Source organism: Podarcis pityusensis (assembly GCF_964106645.2).
Source record: "Podarcis pityusensis genome assembly, chromosome: 2".
NCBI lineage: Eukaryota > Metazoa > Chordata > Lepidosauria > Squamata > Lacertidae > Podarcis > Podarcis pityusensis.
Window position 1 is genome coordinate 90,778,469 of NC_138029.1, and position 14,130 is coordinate 90,792,598.

The window sequence follows — 14,130 nt, forward strand, 5'->3', positions numbered from 1 at the left end:
CCCTGTCCTTGCCTCTCTCCACCTGTTTTTGGGGGGGCTTGACTTCACAAGGACTGCGGCTGCTGCTTAGTAGAGAGGGCTCCTCTTTTAAATTGTTTTTAATTTTTATCTGTGTTGTTTTAAATGAGACCATCTTGGCTGTGAACCCATGGAAGACCTGCACTCTGTGTTGCTGGCCTTTTCCCATCTGGCCTGGGAGAATGGTGCGCAGACTGACTCCAGCTACAAAAGCTGAGGCTGTTGAACAGATTCTTGGGCTGGAGTATTGTTTATGGGGGGTTGAGAGAGCTGTTGCTATAATGTGTCTTTTTTCCCTTCCTTTTTTTTTTTTTACTTTCTTTTTTGCTGTATTGTTGTATTGGTTTTTATGTTTTGCGTTTTTTCTTCTTTTTATGTATTGCAGTGTTGTTCTTTTTTTTGTAATTCTGAAATTATTAATAAATATTATTTAAGAAAAAAAAGAGAGCTGTTGCTATTATTGATATTATTGTTGTATCTTTAGTTTTAGATCTTATGATTTACGTGGAAATTGTTTCCATTTGGTTGTGTACTTTTTGATGTGTTCTGTTTATTGTTTATGATTTCTGTTATGTTTGTAATTATGTAAATCTTGTCATGTTGTAAGCTGCCTTGAGCATAGTTTCAACCATGAAAAGGCGGCATACAAGCAAAATGATGATGATGATGATACATAGCTGGAATGAACATATATGTGTCACCAGCAACTGTTATTCATCATCATCATCATCATCATCGCAAGAGTGGTGCATGTTCTGGTTATCTCCCACTTGGACTACTGCAATGCGCTCTATGTGGGGCTACCTTTGAAGGTGACCCGGAAACTGCAATTAATCCAGAACGTGGCAGCTAGACTGGTGACTGGGAACGGTTGCCGAGACCACATAACACCAGTCTTGAAATAATTACACTGGCTCCCAGTACGTTTCCGAGCTCAATTCAAAGTGTTGGTGCTGAACTTTAAAGCCCTAAACGGCCTTGGCCCAGTATAGGAGCGTCTCCACCCCCATCGTTCAGCCCGGACACTGAAATCCAGCGCCGAGGGCCTTCTGGCGGTTCCCTCACTGCGAGAAGCGAAGTTGCAGGGTACCAGGCAGAGGGGCTTCTTGGTAGTGGCGCCCGCCCTGTGGAACGCCCTCCCATTAGATGTCAAAGAAATAATCAGCTATATGATATTTAGAAGTCATCTGAAGGCAGCCCTGTTTAGGGAGGTTTTTAATGACTGATGTTTTAATGTATCTTTAACTTTCCATTGGAAGCCACCCAGAGTGGCTGGGGAAACCCGGCCAGATGGGCAGGGTATAAATAGTAATTATTATTTTTCTTATTATATTTATTACATTTCTATACTGCCCTTCATCTGAGGATCACAGGGCGGTTAACAATATAAAAACACAAAAATACATAGCATAGTAATACACTGACATAGTTCTATGTTTACTCTTAGACAGCGGCTGTTCCAGGCAGTCTTAGATCCTGCAGCACTTTCTTCTCCAAAGCTACTTACCAAGAAGGCTTCCGACCAAGTCCATATTTTGAGTTCCTCGGTTGGTCTTGTTTTAAAACAAGAACAGCAATCTGCTGATACCTTTATAGTCAAAGAGACCATTCCAGCCCGTAGAAAGCACTTAAACCCATCTGAAAAGGAAAGTAAACAGATCAAAATGGAACAGGAGGCGATCCCATGTGGCTCTCAAGAGGACCAAGAGACTCTTCACACAGAAGCAGCAGGCACCAGAAACCCTGAAACGCCTTCCACATCTGCAATAAAAGTTATCCCAAAGGGTAAGTTGTTGGTTTTGTTCTATCGTTATTTTTTCTGTATGCATCAAGGTTCCACATTGATTTTTCATCTGTACTCAGATGGGTCTTTTGGGGTTGGATTATTAAGGAGTTTACCGTATTTTTCGCTCTATAACACGCACCTGACCATAACACGCACGTAGTTTTTAGAGGAGGAAAACAAGAAAAAAATATTGTAAACGAAACGGTAGATGTATGTTTTTTGTGGTTCATGCTGTGGCCACAGACATGTGATCTGACGGTGAGTTTGGGGTGACCCAGTGCAAAAATCCTGAGGATCCATGTGGATCCGTGCTTTGTAACCACGTTTTAAGTGGGGAGGGAAGGAAAAGCACTCAAGGGACAAGGAGCACGCGTGGAGGGTGTGGAGAAGGATGCTGCTAATAATGCAGGAGAGGTTCCTCTCCGGCTTTGCTCCTTTAAAACAAGCAGGCTCTGCTTCTCTCCCTCCTCCCCGGCAAGGAAACCACGATAGTAACCACTCTGAGACAAATCAAGAAAAATTGCGACCAACACTCTCCCCCAACAAGCGCAGTGAGGTCAAAACACACACACACACAGAGAACTGGCCCTAAAGGCGCAGGGCGCTGGAAGTCGCAGGGGCGCTGGGGGAGTGAACGGGAAGCAAGAGAAGGAGAAGGAGCCCTCACACACACAGAGACACACAGAGTGTCAATTCTAAAGTCGCAGGGGCGCAGGGAGAGTGAAGGGGAAGCAGGAGGAGGAGAACGATAGCTCAAGAGCACACACACACACAGCCCCTACAGTGGCTAATCCAAAATCGGACAGCAAAAAACTGCAGGCAGGGACAGAGAGCAGGGGTTGTTTTAAAGCAGCCAACTCCCGCTCTGCTTCTCTCCCTCCTCCCTGGCTCCGCTAGCTGACAGGAGCCGCTTACACCCGCTTTGCTGTTTCAAAGCGAGCCATGGACTGCTCACGACTGCAGCAGATTCCCCCGCCATCTGTAGGCATTCGCTCCATAACACGCACAGACATTTCCCCTTACTTTCTAGGAGGAAAAAAGTGAGTGTTATGGAGCGAAATTTACGGTAAGTTTTTGGTTCAATCATGAGTTTACTGAAACATTGACTCCAGTGAAATGTAAGGTTCATATTCATTTCTTAAGTTTGTTTCACAAACTGCTTTCTCGCTCTGATTCTGAAACAATCCCTGTGCATTCTTTATGGCACCTTAAATGGAAATGTGTACAAAGTGATCTCTCGTCCTAATGGTTTAGCTTCCTGCTGGGTTCATGCACGCCCCTCCTTCCTCTCCTCTCCTGTTGTGTGACGGTAAAGAGGAGATTGGAAGTGTCCATTCCCTTTAAAAATTAACCACAGTTTAGCATTTTGTTGACACCTAAATTGTCGTTAATCTTAGTGTTAGTGGACACCAGGCAACTTCAGAAACTATGGCTTGCACTTTCCTTATTTCAGCTTACCTGGGTTAAGAGTAACCACAGTTTGTCTGGGTAGAGATGATAGGGCAAGTTATGATTTATCTTAAAAATCTGGAGCAGAAGTAGAAGTTTCTGAACTCATTCTTGTGGCCATTCTTGAGGAACAAGCCTGGGGAAAGGTTAGGTTCATTCTTGTAATGTTAAGTATAGTTTACCATAGTAAACCAGCCCATAATTCAATTATCATGCTACAGTGGCCAAAAAAATGAATCTGGTGCACTCAGCCATAACTATGCCTTCTGCAACAGTCAACTAGTATCAGCTAGTGTGGCACTGACTCCTAAACGACAATCTTCTTGATGATGCAGCACATAGTGCTTTAAATAGTGCTCAGCCATCTGATGGAAAGGTATTCCTATTAACACAGAAAATGTTAAATATATTAAGAGAAGATAGAATTGTGTAATAGAATGGTTTCTACTGTGTTTAAATTCTTGCTCAGTGTAACATCCTGTTTCTTTTTGGGTCTTAAGAAAAAGGCAGTAAGATGCCCACCAGGTGATAATGTTAAAAGGATTCTGCTGTAGTTTTTTCAGTTGAACAGTTTTCGGTTAAAAAATGGACTTTGATAGAATCCCTAGTCAAGTGGTGCTTTGTAGTTGAAACCTCCTTAATTCCAAAAGAAGTGGAAAATTCAGAGGTTATGTTTTTAAATTGCCAGTAATAAAGCCTTTACATTCATGATATTCCATTGTTGTTCTTGCATATTTTAATGGGCATTTTTTTTTTTGGCTGCCTTAATATGAAAGGGGAAAGAGTGAAAACTTTCTAACTCCATCTTGTGAATTGAGTCATAAATGTGAAATGCAACGATATCCTTTGTACACTACCTTATATCATATATAATTATCTTTGCTAATTTATATGTTATTTGGAATACAGTGTGGGAACCCAGTTGGCCTAGAAACAAAACATTATTGCTTAGATGAATTTGGCATTCCTGATCTCTTTTTTCAGTGTTATTTATAGAAGCATCAAAACACATTTTAATGATTAACATTTCAAGAAATGCTACATTAGTAAGTGACGTCCCAGTCTCTATGCCCATGAAAAATAAACTTTACTCCCTGCTCCCAAATTCCAGTCCAATTATTCCAGTTGGAATAATTCCAATTATTATATAGGAATAATTACTGTGTTTTAAGGATACTGTGTTTCTAATGGTGTTTATCGTTTTATGTTGGAAACCACACAGAGAATAATGCTTTTGGATGGCTTTATATAAAAACAGCAAGTAAATAAATAAAATATTCCCCTTCCTTGTCTGAAGCATAAGGAAAATAAATGCAGTACTTTATTCCATTTTTTATTTTCTGTCCTCTGGCTTTGTACTACTCTATTTTGCCTTCCCCCTTTATGTTTCAGAAACATACACTGGACCTTTTAAAGCTTTGACTTACAGTGGAATAGCTGAGCTGAATATCTGTATACAATTAATTTGTTGCATAAGTTGCCTTATAAAAATGTTCTCTAGGTGACATAACACGGATAAATAAATAGACAAAATTAAAGCATGACACAGCAACTCAATAAAGCCATAAATCAATAACGCCAAACCAGCGGTAGGACAATAAAATCCAGCTATAAAATCCAACATTGCCCTGCTCCACGTGCTAAAGGGAGCCTGAGATGACCAAACAAGAAAGGCAGTTAAGCAGATATGCAAGGAGAGGGTAGGTAGCACCCATTTATTTAATTAAAACAGTTCAGAATAATAAGGATCCAGTGTAAGATAATTGTATGCTAGGAGCCAGATCCTGAAAGAACTCATAACTCAGGAGCTACATTCTATGGGTACGAAGCCTGTAGCTAACTCTGCGGGGAAGCTGGACGGGCCACAGTAAACTAGGCTAAAAGCTTCCATTTTGGAGAAGGGATAAAAAGGAGGAAACGCCACCATATATAGTTCTATAAAACACAGATCTTGCTAGTGGGAGAATCAGCTTAGTTTTAAAAAGGGTGGGCTTAGCCTTCTTTAAAAACACCCCTCAACCTTCATAAGCTCTGTTCCCCTATATTATAAATGTTAGACTGTTGTTGTGGGTGAAAATAAGGTGCAACTGAAACCTTGCAGCTGTCAGTGCAAGTTAAAACCAGGTAAAATTTAGTCAGGTCTATCAAAGCTAGAGTGTGAGGTACAACTGAAAACTACACAATAACTTGCACTTTTAAACATGTGTTGCTACCAGGATTTTTTTTTAAAAAAAACCCTGCTCCTTTCTTTGACGTAAAGAAAAGCCAAGCTCTCAAAGTAACTGAAACTACAAAAAGCAATTATGCAGGTAGATAGCTGAAAAGGGTGTGTTGGAGAGAAATCATGGGTGTGCATGAGCAAGAAGCTCCTGGCTCTCCAGGAATAGGTTTCTTCCCTTGAGACTGAGGTATTGGGCTTGGAAAAGCTAAGGAAGGCAGACAGGTTGTGGGTGATAGCTGTGTCCCACTCCCACAGTGGCAGCTCCCCAGCTGTCATGGAGAATAAGGGTCTCTGGGATGGAGAACATAATTCTGAGGAAGAGGGAAACATTCCCTTCAAAGGGGCCAAATTCCTTGGGGGACAAACAACTACCCTCTCATGCTGAGGATACTTCTCTGGGGTTGTGGAGGAGGGATCCTTTGTCTTGTGAAAAATATTGGCAAGGCCATGTTTGTACACGCAAGACAACACTATCCAACCTTTGGGAGTAACTTAATGTTCAATGGCTTTGAGTAAAATAGGCTGTGTCCCCTGCTGGGGTCAGGTGGGTCAGGTTTTAGTAGGACTTTGAAGTCTGCACCTAAGAATCATGCCTGTGATGGACCACATTCCTGGTCCACATTGGCAGAAATATTAAGATTCCAAACACAGAGAATATGGGTTTGGAATCCAAAGTGGTTGTGTGTATGTCTAAGGAAGTTGTAAGGGAAAGTGGTGATTAAGAGAAGAATGATCTCTTTCCATGTCTTCTGATGCTTTGCTTCAAATGGCTCCTTCTGATGCTGCTTTAAAGAGAAAGTGATTCTTTGGATTTTAGGATGTGAATTAATATGCACTTTTGACTTCAATTTTCTGCTGGAGAACGGAGCTCCCCTTTTTTCCAGGCTGGCAGGAAATGTTCCGCAGACCTGGACCACTGGGCTGTGTCATTTGGGGTAAATGCAATCATGTTTGGGAAAATCTAGACGAGGATGCATTGCTGGTGCCATTGTGAATCTTAAATATCCTAAATTTGCTAGAGGAAAGACATGTTTCTATGTAGAAAGTGGCTGGTGAGGTCTGTACTTGTATTTTTGCGGAAGCAAGCTCCATCTGGAACAGGTAATGAAATGGTGTTCATAAATTAGGAACACCTCCACCCCAAAATCTGCATTTTGCTTTGCACAAAAACACCAACCCTTTCCCTTCTCCCTTATGAAAATAAATGGTTTTCTTCAGTTGGCAAGCATTCTTTAGGAATGTTCATGTTAACATGAATGCTTTCAAATGTTTCAGTGGAGTGCCCTGTCTGCGGGGTTCCTGTTCAAGAACTTCATATAAATAAACACCTTGATGGCTGCTTGAGAAGAGATGAGAAGAAAGACAGTCTCCGAAGGTAAGATACTTGAGTGAGTGAGCTTCTGGTGAATGCTGCCCATGCTTGCTGCAAGGAGATGCCATTATGTACCAGATTGTGCCAAGCTTTTTTGTTTGCTTGTGAACAAACGATATTAATAAGCACCCCCCAAAAGGGGGGAAATGCCATTATCAACAACAATACTCCGGGTGTTCAATTTATTCAAAGTCATTGGATTTATTGAATAAAGGGGAACATCTGTCCTGCACAGTTGTCTGGAAACAAGCTGAACCAGTCTTGCTGCCTTTGTATCAATATTTGGGTCTTTGTCACTTTCTTAGCCAGACTTAAAGCAAGCACCCACTGACTTCCTTTGAATCCTTCATAGATGCTATTGTATTGTTAGCTAAAGGCATCATTTATGTTTATTTATAATATCATTCAGGTACCACTTTTGGATGACAGCCCAGCCTGGGTACAGGCATATAAAAAATAGCATAGCTGAATCTTTGGAAGAAAGATGATTGGCGTTATGTCTGGACCTCTTCCTCTACCTTGTCAATCAACACAAATAAGAAGGAGGCACAGTGCAAAATTCTCAGTAGGTGGAGCACTACCCTTGCAAGACCTCACTGGCTATATCCAAATTATAGTTATACTTACTGGAAGAGGCATAGGCAGATTGATTCATCCTCCCCCGCCCCCCACTTTGGAACTATCCAACAGTGTGGATGTTCTGCAGTGTGATTCCTGATTACTTCCAGGAATTTCTGCACATCATTATTATTAGATAACTGCAGGTAACTTTTTAAAGCCATGCTTCTGAATCTAATGATGCTGGGTCCATGCATCAAGACCTAATGAAGCAATTATATAGACCAGCAAATAGAAGATTCTCATATAGTCTTCTAAAGAGCCATGGATTGACAAAATTCGAATGCTTTGGAGACTGATTATGTACAAACTTGCTCAGCAAGTACAACAAACCAGAAAGCTTTATTTTGAAGAAAAGATGTTAGGGTGCTATGGCTTCCAGTTGTCTGCTATGTTAGAAGCCCTTCAAGCTTCTGATCACATCCAATCAAGTACAGACACACATCTTCTTTTTTATTATGATTACATCCAATCTATCTCAGTAGTCTGTGAGCTTCTCCTTAGGGTGTTTTCCTCTAATTGTTCCACAAGCTTACCCATGATGTACTAATGATTGCCATACCAGTGAGTTTGCTTTTGCTCTTAAAGATCAGTGATCTTGTTGCATTGCACTGGACATAGAAAAACGATTTCTAGCCATGTATTTTAATCCCTTCTCCCTGTTTTCTCTCATGAAGACACACACAAAGCCAGGATAGTGAGTGGACAAGTTTAAATGCAGTGATTATGTTTAACCATTTAAAACAACAACAACATCAAGAAGCATAGTGTGTGATACATTATTTGCACAATACAAATGTGGGTAGAGGACAGCCTTAGTTGATTTCATTAGTAGGAAACTAATGTCATTACAGTGGTGCCCCGCAAGACGAATGCCTCGCAAGACGAAAAACTCGCTAGACGAAAGGGTTTTGCGTTTTTTGAGTTGTTCCGCAAGACGAATTTCCCTATGGGCTTGCTTCACAAGACGAAACGTCTTGCGAGTTCTTGCGAGTTTGTTTCCTTTTTCTTAAAGCCGCTAAGCCGTTAATAGCCGCTAAGCCGCTAAGCCGCTAATAGCCGCTAAGCCGCTAATAGCCGTGCTTCGCAAGACGAAAAAACCGCAAGACGAAGAGACTCGCGGAACGGATTAATTTCGTCTTGCGAGGCACCACTGTAGTAGGAAAGTAACATCTCTAATTGATCCCAGTAGATCATATATAAAGTCTTGCGTAGATGACAGAATCCTACAATCACCTTGAATAAAAGAATCATGAATGGAGTTCATTTGTGAATAGGGTAGAATGGTTTATTCTGCATTACTGTATGAAATAGCAATAGCACAAACAGGGTGAACGATGTCAAATATTTTTTATTTTTTTAAAGAGATGAAATGCGTGAGTTGCCTGTGGAGCTGAGCTTGTTGCTAGGGAACGTTATTGGTGGCATTTGTCGCAAATTGTTTTGAATGCCTGTGGCAGGACAGTGATTCATATGTGTTAGAAATAATAAATAAACAAGAAGGGATTAGATAAGTTTGTGGAGTACAAGAGGCGCTGGTGCCAAATTAGTCAAGTTAGTTAGGGAATGCAGTTGCGTGTACCCATTGACTATATCTGTGACTGCTAGAAATAGAGAGGCGTGATTGCAGAGATGGGCCTCTTCATTATCGTTTGTTTTCCCACTTAGGAATATAGAATTCACTTCCAGTGAAACAGAATATCATGCTTGATGGGAATGCAGTGGGGTCTAACAAGCTTAAGATATATACACTGCCTTTTTCTTTAAGGAGTTCTTCATAACTATGTAAGGCAGACTCCAGCTTTTTAAGGCCTCAGTTACACAAAGACTATTTGTTTTCTATTGTGTCTCGGAGATCACAGTGTACATTCAAATAGCCCAAGATCACCCAGTGAGCTTCATGACTGAGTAGGGATTTGAACCCTGGTCCCCCGGCTCCTAGACAGGCACTGTGACCACTGCACCACACTGGCCCACTGGGAGGATGACCACCTGCAACTTGTTCCAGTATGTTGACCCTCGAAATGTTTGGCTTACCCATTTACTATGGGGTGCACATGCAGGTTGCACTGTAGCTGTAGTTATGAGCTCCACAACTATGGCAAAGCTCTACATACCTCTTTCCATGTCACCCTCAAATGCATACTGGTGATTTAGAACACAGGAAAAGGAAGTCTTGTTAACAGAATGCTGTCATTTCTAAAGTGGTAGGCCTTTTCAGGCTTTCAGTACCATGAGTATTGAATGTGTCAAATGAGCTATAGGTGTGTCCCCAGTCAACCCATGATGACCTTTGATGCACATAGCATTTTCAGCCTAGGGATGATGAACCAGGGTTCTTGTCCTCATGTTGGAAACCCTATACATGGTGACCTTGGGCCAGTCACTCACTCTTGGCCTAAGCTTCAAACTAATGCAGATAAAGGTTTGGCTCCAGGTATGACCAGCAACAGATCGTGAAGCTGAGGCTCCAATACTTTGGCCACCTCATGAAAAGAGAAGACTCCCTGGAAAAGACCCTGATGTTGGGAAAGATTGAGGGCACAAGGAGAAGGGGACGACAGAGGACGAGATGGTTGGACAGTGTTCTCAAAGCTACAAACATGAGTTTGACGAAACTGCGGGAGGCAGTGGAAAACAGGAGTGCCTGGCGTGCTCTGGTCCATGGGGTCACGAAGAGTCGGACACGACTAAAAGACTAAACAACAACAACATGACCAGCAAATTTATTTCATTATGAGGAGGGGTAGCCCCATGTGTCCCCTTCACCTGTTTGGAACAAAGTGCCTAAATAGGACTCATGTTGACTTGTGATCCAAACTATAGGGACACAATGGCTGTGTTTAGATGATAAGTTCAACAGCCGAAATAGGAACGGGTGCCCGTGCACAGCTTCTTTGAGTGAGCAAACAGATTACAAAGTCTTCCATTAACTATAGTTTCCTGTTTTGTTTGAACTGGGAAACTATGGCGAACAGGTTTGGAACAAGCCAGGATATGAGGCTATGGTTCAAAGATTGCTTAAAATCATAACTTGTTCTAAAGACAGTAACTGTAGTGTCCTGGTTTCATGAAGCAAGAAACTAATAGTTAAAGATTTCCTGGCTTATTTTTCCACATCACATGAAGGGGCTGCATTGCACACTCACTGCCCAGTAGTTGTGCTGTCGGTTCTGATATAAATTTATTGAGCCATTTCTCCAGCCCTGATTTCAAACTTTGATCTAATTCTTAGTGGAATACTAGGAAATATGAGCATGGCTAATCTGCCATTAATTTTGTTTTGCAAATGATGCACTGGGATTTTGAAATTTCTGTATTTGCTCAGTAGTTAATTCTTTCCCTTGTGCGCTCTCTAGTTCAAATGTGTGCTTTCATTACTAAAAGCTCTTAGTGTTATACTGAATGCAAAATACCACAAGCTTACCATGTGTTAGCACTTTGCCATGGAAAGACAATGACAAATGTTTGCAAGTCATCTTATTTCCACAGAGGTCTCTCTATTGCACTCTGAACAGGTGCTAGCATCTTTATTTTGACAGCTTTTTGACTGTTTCTTGATTTTTGTTATTACTTGCAGATGTAAAGATTTATATATGGCTGGAACACGCTTTCCCTCTGGAATTCTAAGAAATGTGGCTGTTTTCTGTAATGTGGCTTATTTTTGTCTAGGCGTCATGCAGTTTAAAACAGCCTCTGAGAAGATTCTTGTCTCAAAAGATTTAGCTACTAAAAGTTATTGAGCATGACCTTGGCAATGTGTTCAACTTCCTTACAGCGGCAGTTAGGACATTTAGCTTGCCTGTAAGGAATATTATCTGTGGTGGGTTTTGGGTTTTTTGCTTCACATGGAGAATGGCCAACATATATTTTAAAGCAGTATTTCAGAGGGGCAGTTATTTATGATTCTGGGTTTCACACAGGAAACCTAGTAACTGTATACAAGTATGTTAACCTTTTTCTGTTTTCTGTGCTTAAAATGATGTGTGGAACTGGTTGTCAGTGCAGACTCTTGAAAAAGCTCAGTTCCCATTCTTTCTTTAAACAAAGATTCTTTGCCTCATAGGCTTATTTGCACATTAAGCTATACCATGACAAAGAAAACCTAACCTTCATTAGCCTTCATGCATTCAAAGAATGAGCGGGGGGGGGGGGGCGGGACACACGACTGTCCCTGCCAGCTTCACCCTCCAAACTTTCATGTGTAGGGGGGTGGAAGGCTTGAAGAGGGAACTTTGAGGTTGAATCCTGACAAGACAGAAGTACTGTTTTGGGGGGACAGGGGGCGGGTGGGTGTGGGGGATTCCCTGGTCCTGAATGGGGTAACTGTGCCCCTGAAGGACCAGGTGCACAGGCTGGGAGTCATTTTGGACTCACAGCTGTCAATGGAGGCGCAGGTTAATTCTGTGTCCAGGGCGGCTATCTACCAGCTCCACCTGGTATGCAGGCTAAGACCCTACCTGCCCGCGGACTGTCTCGCCAGAGTGGTGCATGCTCTAGTTATCTACTTGGAATACTGCAATGCGCTGTACGTGGGGCTACCTTTGAAGGTAACTGCAATTAATCCAGAATGCGGCAGCTAGACTGGTGACTGGGAGTGGCCACCGGGACCACATAACATCGGTCCTGAGAGATCTGCATTGGCTCCCAGTACGTTTCCGAGCACAATTCAAAGTGTTGGTGCTGACCTTTAAAGCCCTAAACGGTCTCGGTCCTGTATACCTGAAGGAGCGTCTCCACCCCCATCGTTCAGCCCGGACACTGAGATCCAGCGCTGAGGGCCTTCTGGCGGTTCCCTCATTGTGAGAAGTGAGGTTACAGGGAACCAGACAGAGGGCCTTCTCGGTAGTGGCGCCCACCCTGTGGAACACCCTCCCTTCAGGTGTGAAGGAAATAAGCAGCTATCCTATCTCTAAAAGACATCTGAAGGCAGTCCTGTTCAGGGAAGTTTTAAATATTTAATGCTGTACTGTTTTTAATATTTGATTGGGAGCCGCCCAGAGTGGCTGGGGAAACTCAGCCAGATGGGCGGGGTATAAATAATAAATTATTATATTATTATTATTAACATACGTGAGTTTCCTCTTCAGACTTTCTGCCCAATTTAATAGTGATTTTGGGGCAGGGCCAGCATGTGTGCTTCTAACTCCCACTCCACGTGTGTTTTGAAAATGTGGAAGGTTCAAAGAGGCAACTCCCCCCCCCCCCCATTAACCAGCGTGGTAGAATCTATACATTACGTTTTGAAGTTGGTTTGCAAGCCAAAACCAATTCTCAAAAAAGTAGTGTGCATTTTCTAAAAAAACCACACACTTGAACATTATTTAAACATGCTTAACTTGTCAAACAGTTTTGATTGGTCAATTTCCCAAGCCTTGGACGCACTGAACCGCAGAGAAAGGCACCCTGAGCAGAGGGAGAACGAGTAGACAAGCATCTCCAGGCTTGGCGTGTTTGGAAGTTCAAACCATGCTTAACGCAAACCATAGCTTAGCTTGATGTCTGCATTTGAATTGTGCTTGTGAGGATTAGATTGCACAAGCAATACAGTTCTTAAAGAGACTTCTCAAGGAGCAGAATGCATGTGGTGCACTGTAATAATAATAATAATAATAATAATAATAATAGTAATTTTTATTTATACCCTGCCCTCCCCAGCCAAGGCCGGGCGCAGGGTGGCTAACAAGCAATAATAAAAACAAGTTGAATGAATACAACTTAAAAACAAGATTAAAATACAACATTAAAATATTGAAACATTAAAATATTAAAATGCAGCCTCATCACAGGCGGAGAAAGGAAAAAGAAAAAAGAAAGAGGGGGAGGGTTAGGGTTAGAGGTTATAGAGGTTCAATAATGGCTCGGGTGGTCTTGAAAATACTGTATGGTCCTGGAAGCCAGGGTGTGCAGTTTCACAGGGACCGAACGACCCCCTATGGATTCCAACCTTTTCCAGTCTGATGCTGATCCTTCAATCCAGACTCATAAGGAAGCTGTTCTGTAGCCTTCACCTGTCAGCCTCTCCAGCAGCTTTTGTTTTGTTTGCAATTTATGCTGTTAGGATGGTTGGAAGTAATATAATGCAGTTTTACCCATTGAAAAATTGCATTCCCTACCAGCATCTTAAAGAACTGCCTCCCATAGAGAAAGTGTATCTTCTCGCCACCTGCATTATAGAAAACAAAGATTATGATAATTAGAACGCTCTGATTAAAACTGCAGTTAAAATTAAAGCTTGCTTTCAAATACATTTAACTTCATTTTTCGATATGATGTGTTCAGGACTTGCCAGTAAAACACACTTCCAAAGCAAAATCGTGTTTCCCATTGCTGGACAGCTGGAAGACCATTTCCTTTACATTTGACACAAAGGCCCTCTGTTGTTGGAGCCCTTGAGGTTGCCAAACTGTTTGTTGCGGGGTGAAAGTATCCATTGGGATGATGAAGTTTGGCCTCATGGTTGCTGATGGCATCTTTGCTGTGGTATGCTGAAGATTCTAATATGAATACAACTCAAGCATGGAAGCTAATTTCAGAGACTTTGCTTTCTGTCCTCATCAGAGGTGCACCTGATAGGCATGAGTGACAGAGCTTTTGCTGTAGTTGTGCCAAGGTTGTGGGATGCCCTTCCCAAGTCAGGCTGCCTAGATCAACCTCTAATCATTT

General features: G+C 42.0%; 1 protein-coding gene across 2 annotated transcripts in view; it reads left to right on the top strand.

Moving 5' to 3' along the window:
* The window catches only part of RAD18 (RAD18 E3 ubiquitin protein ligase), a 114,448-nt gene that overhangs the window by 29,373 nt on the left and 70,945 nt on the right, over positions 1 to 14,130 (top strand). For both annotated transcript variants that reach the window (XM_080995816.1, XM_080995817.1), the window contains exons 5-6: positions 1,466 to 1,803; positions 6,750 to 6,849. In XM_080995816.1, coding sequence (XP_080851942.1) covers positions 1,466 to 1,803; positions 6,750 to 6,849 — 438 coding nt within the window. The remainder of the gene's footprint in view (positions 1 to 1,465; positions 1,804 to 6,749; positions 6,850 to 14,130) is intronic.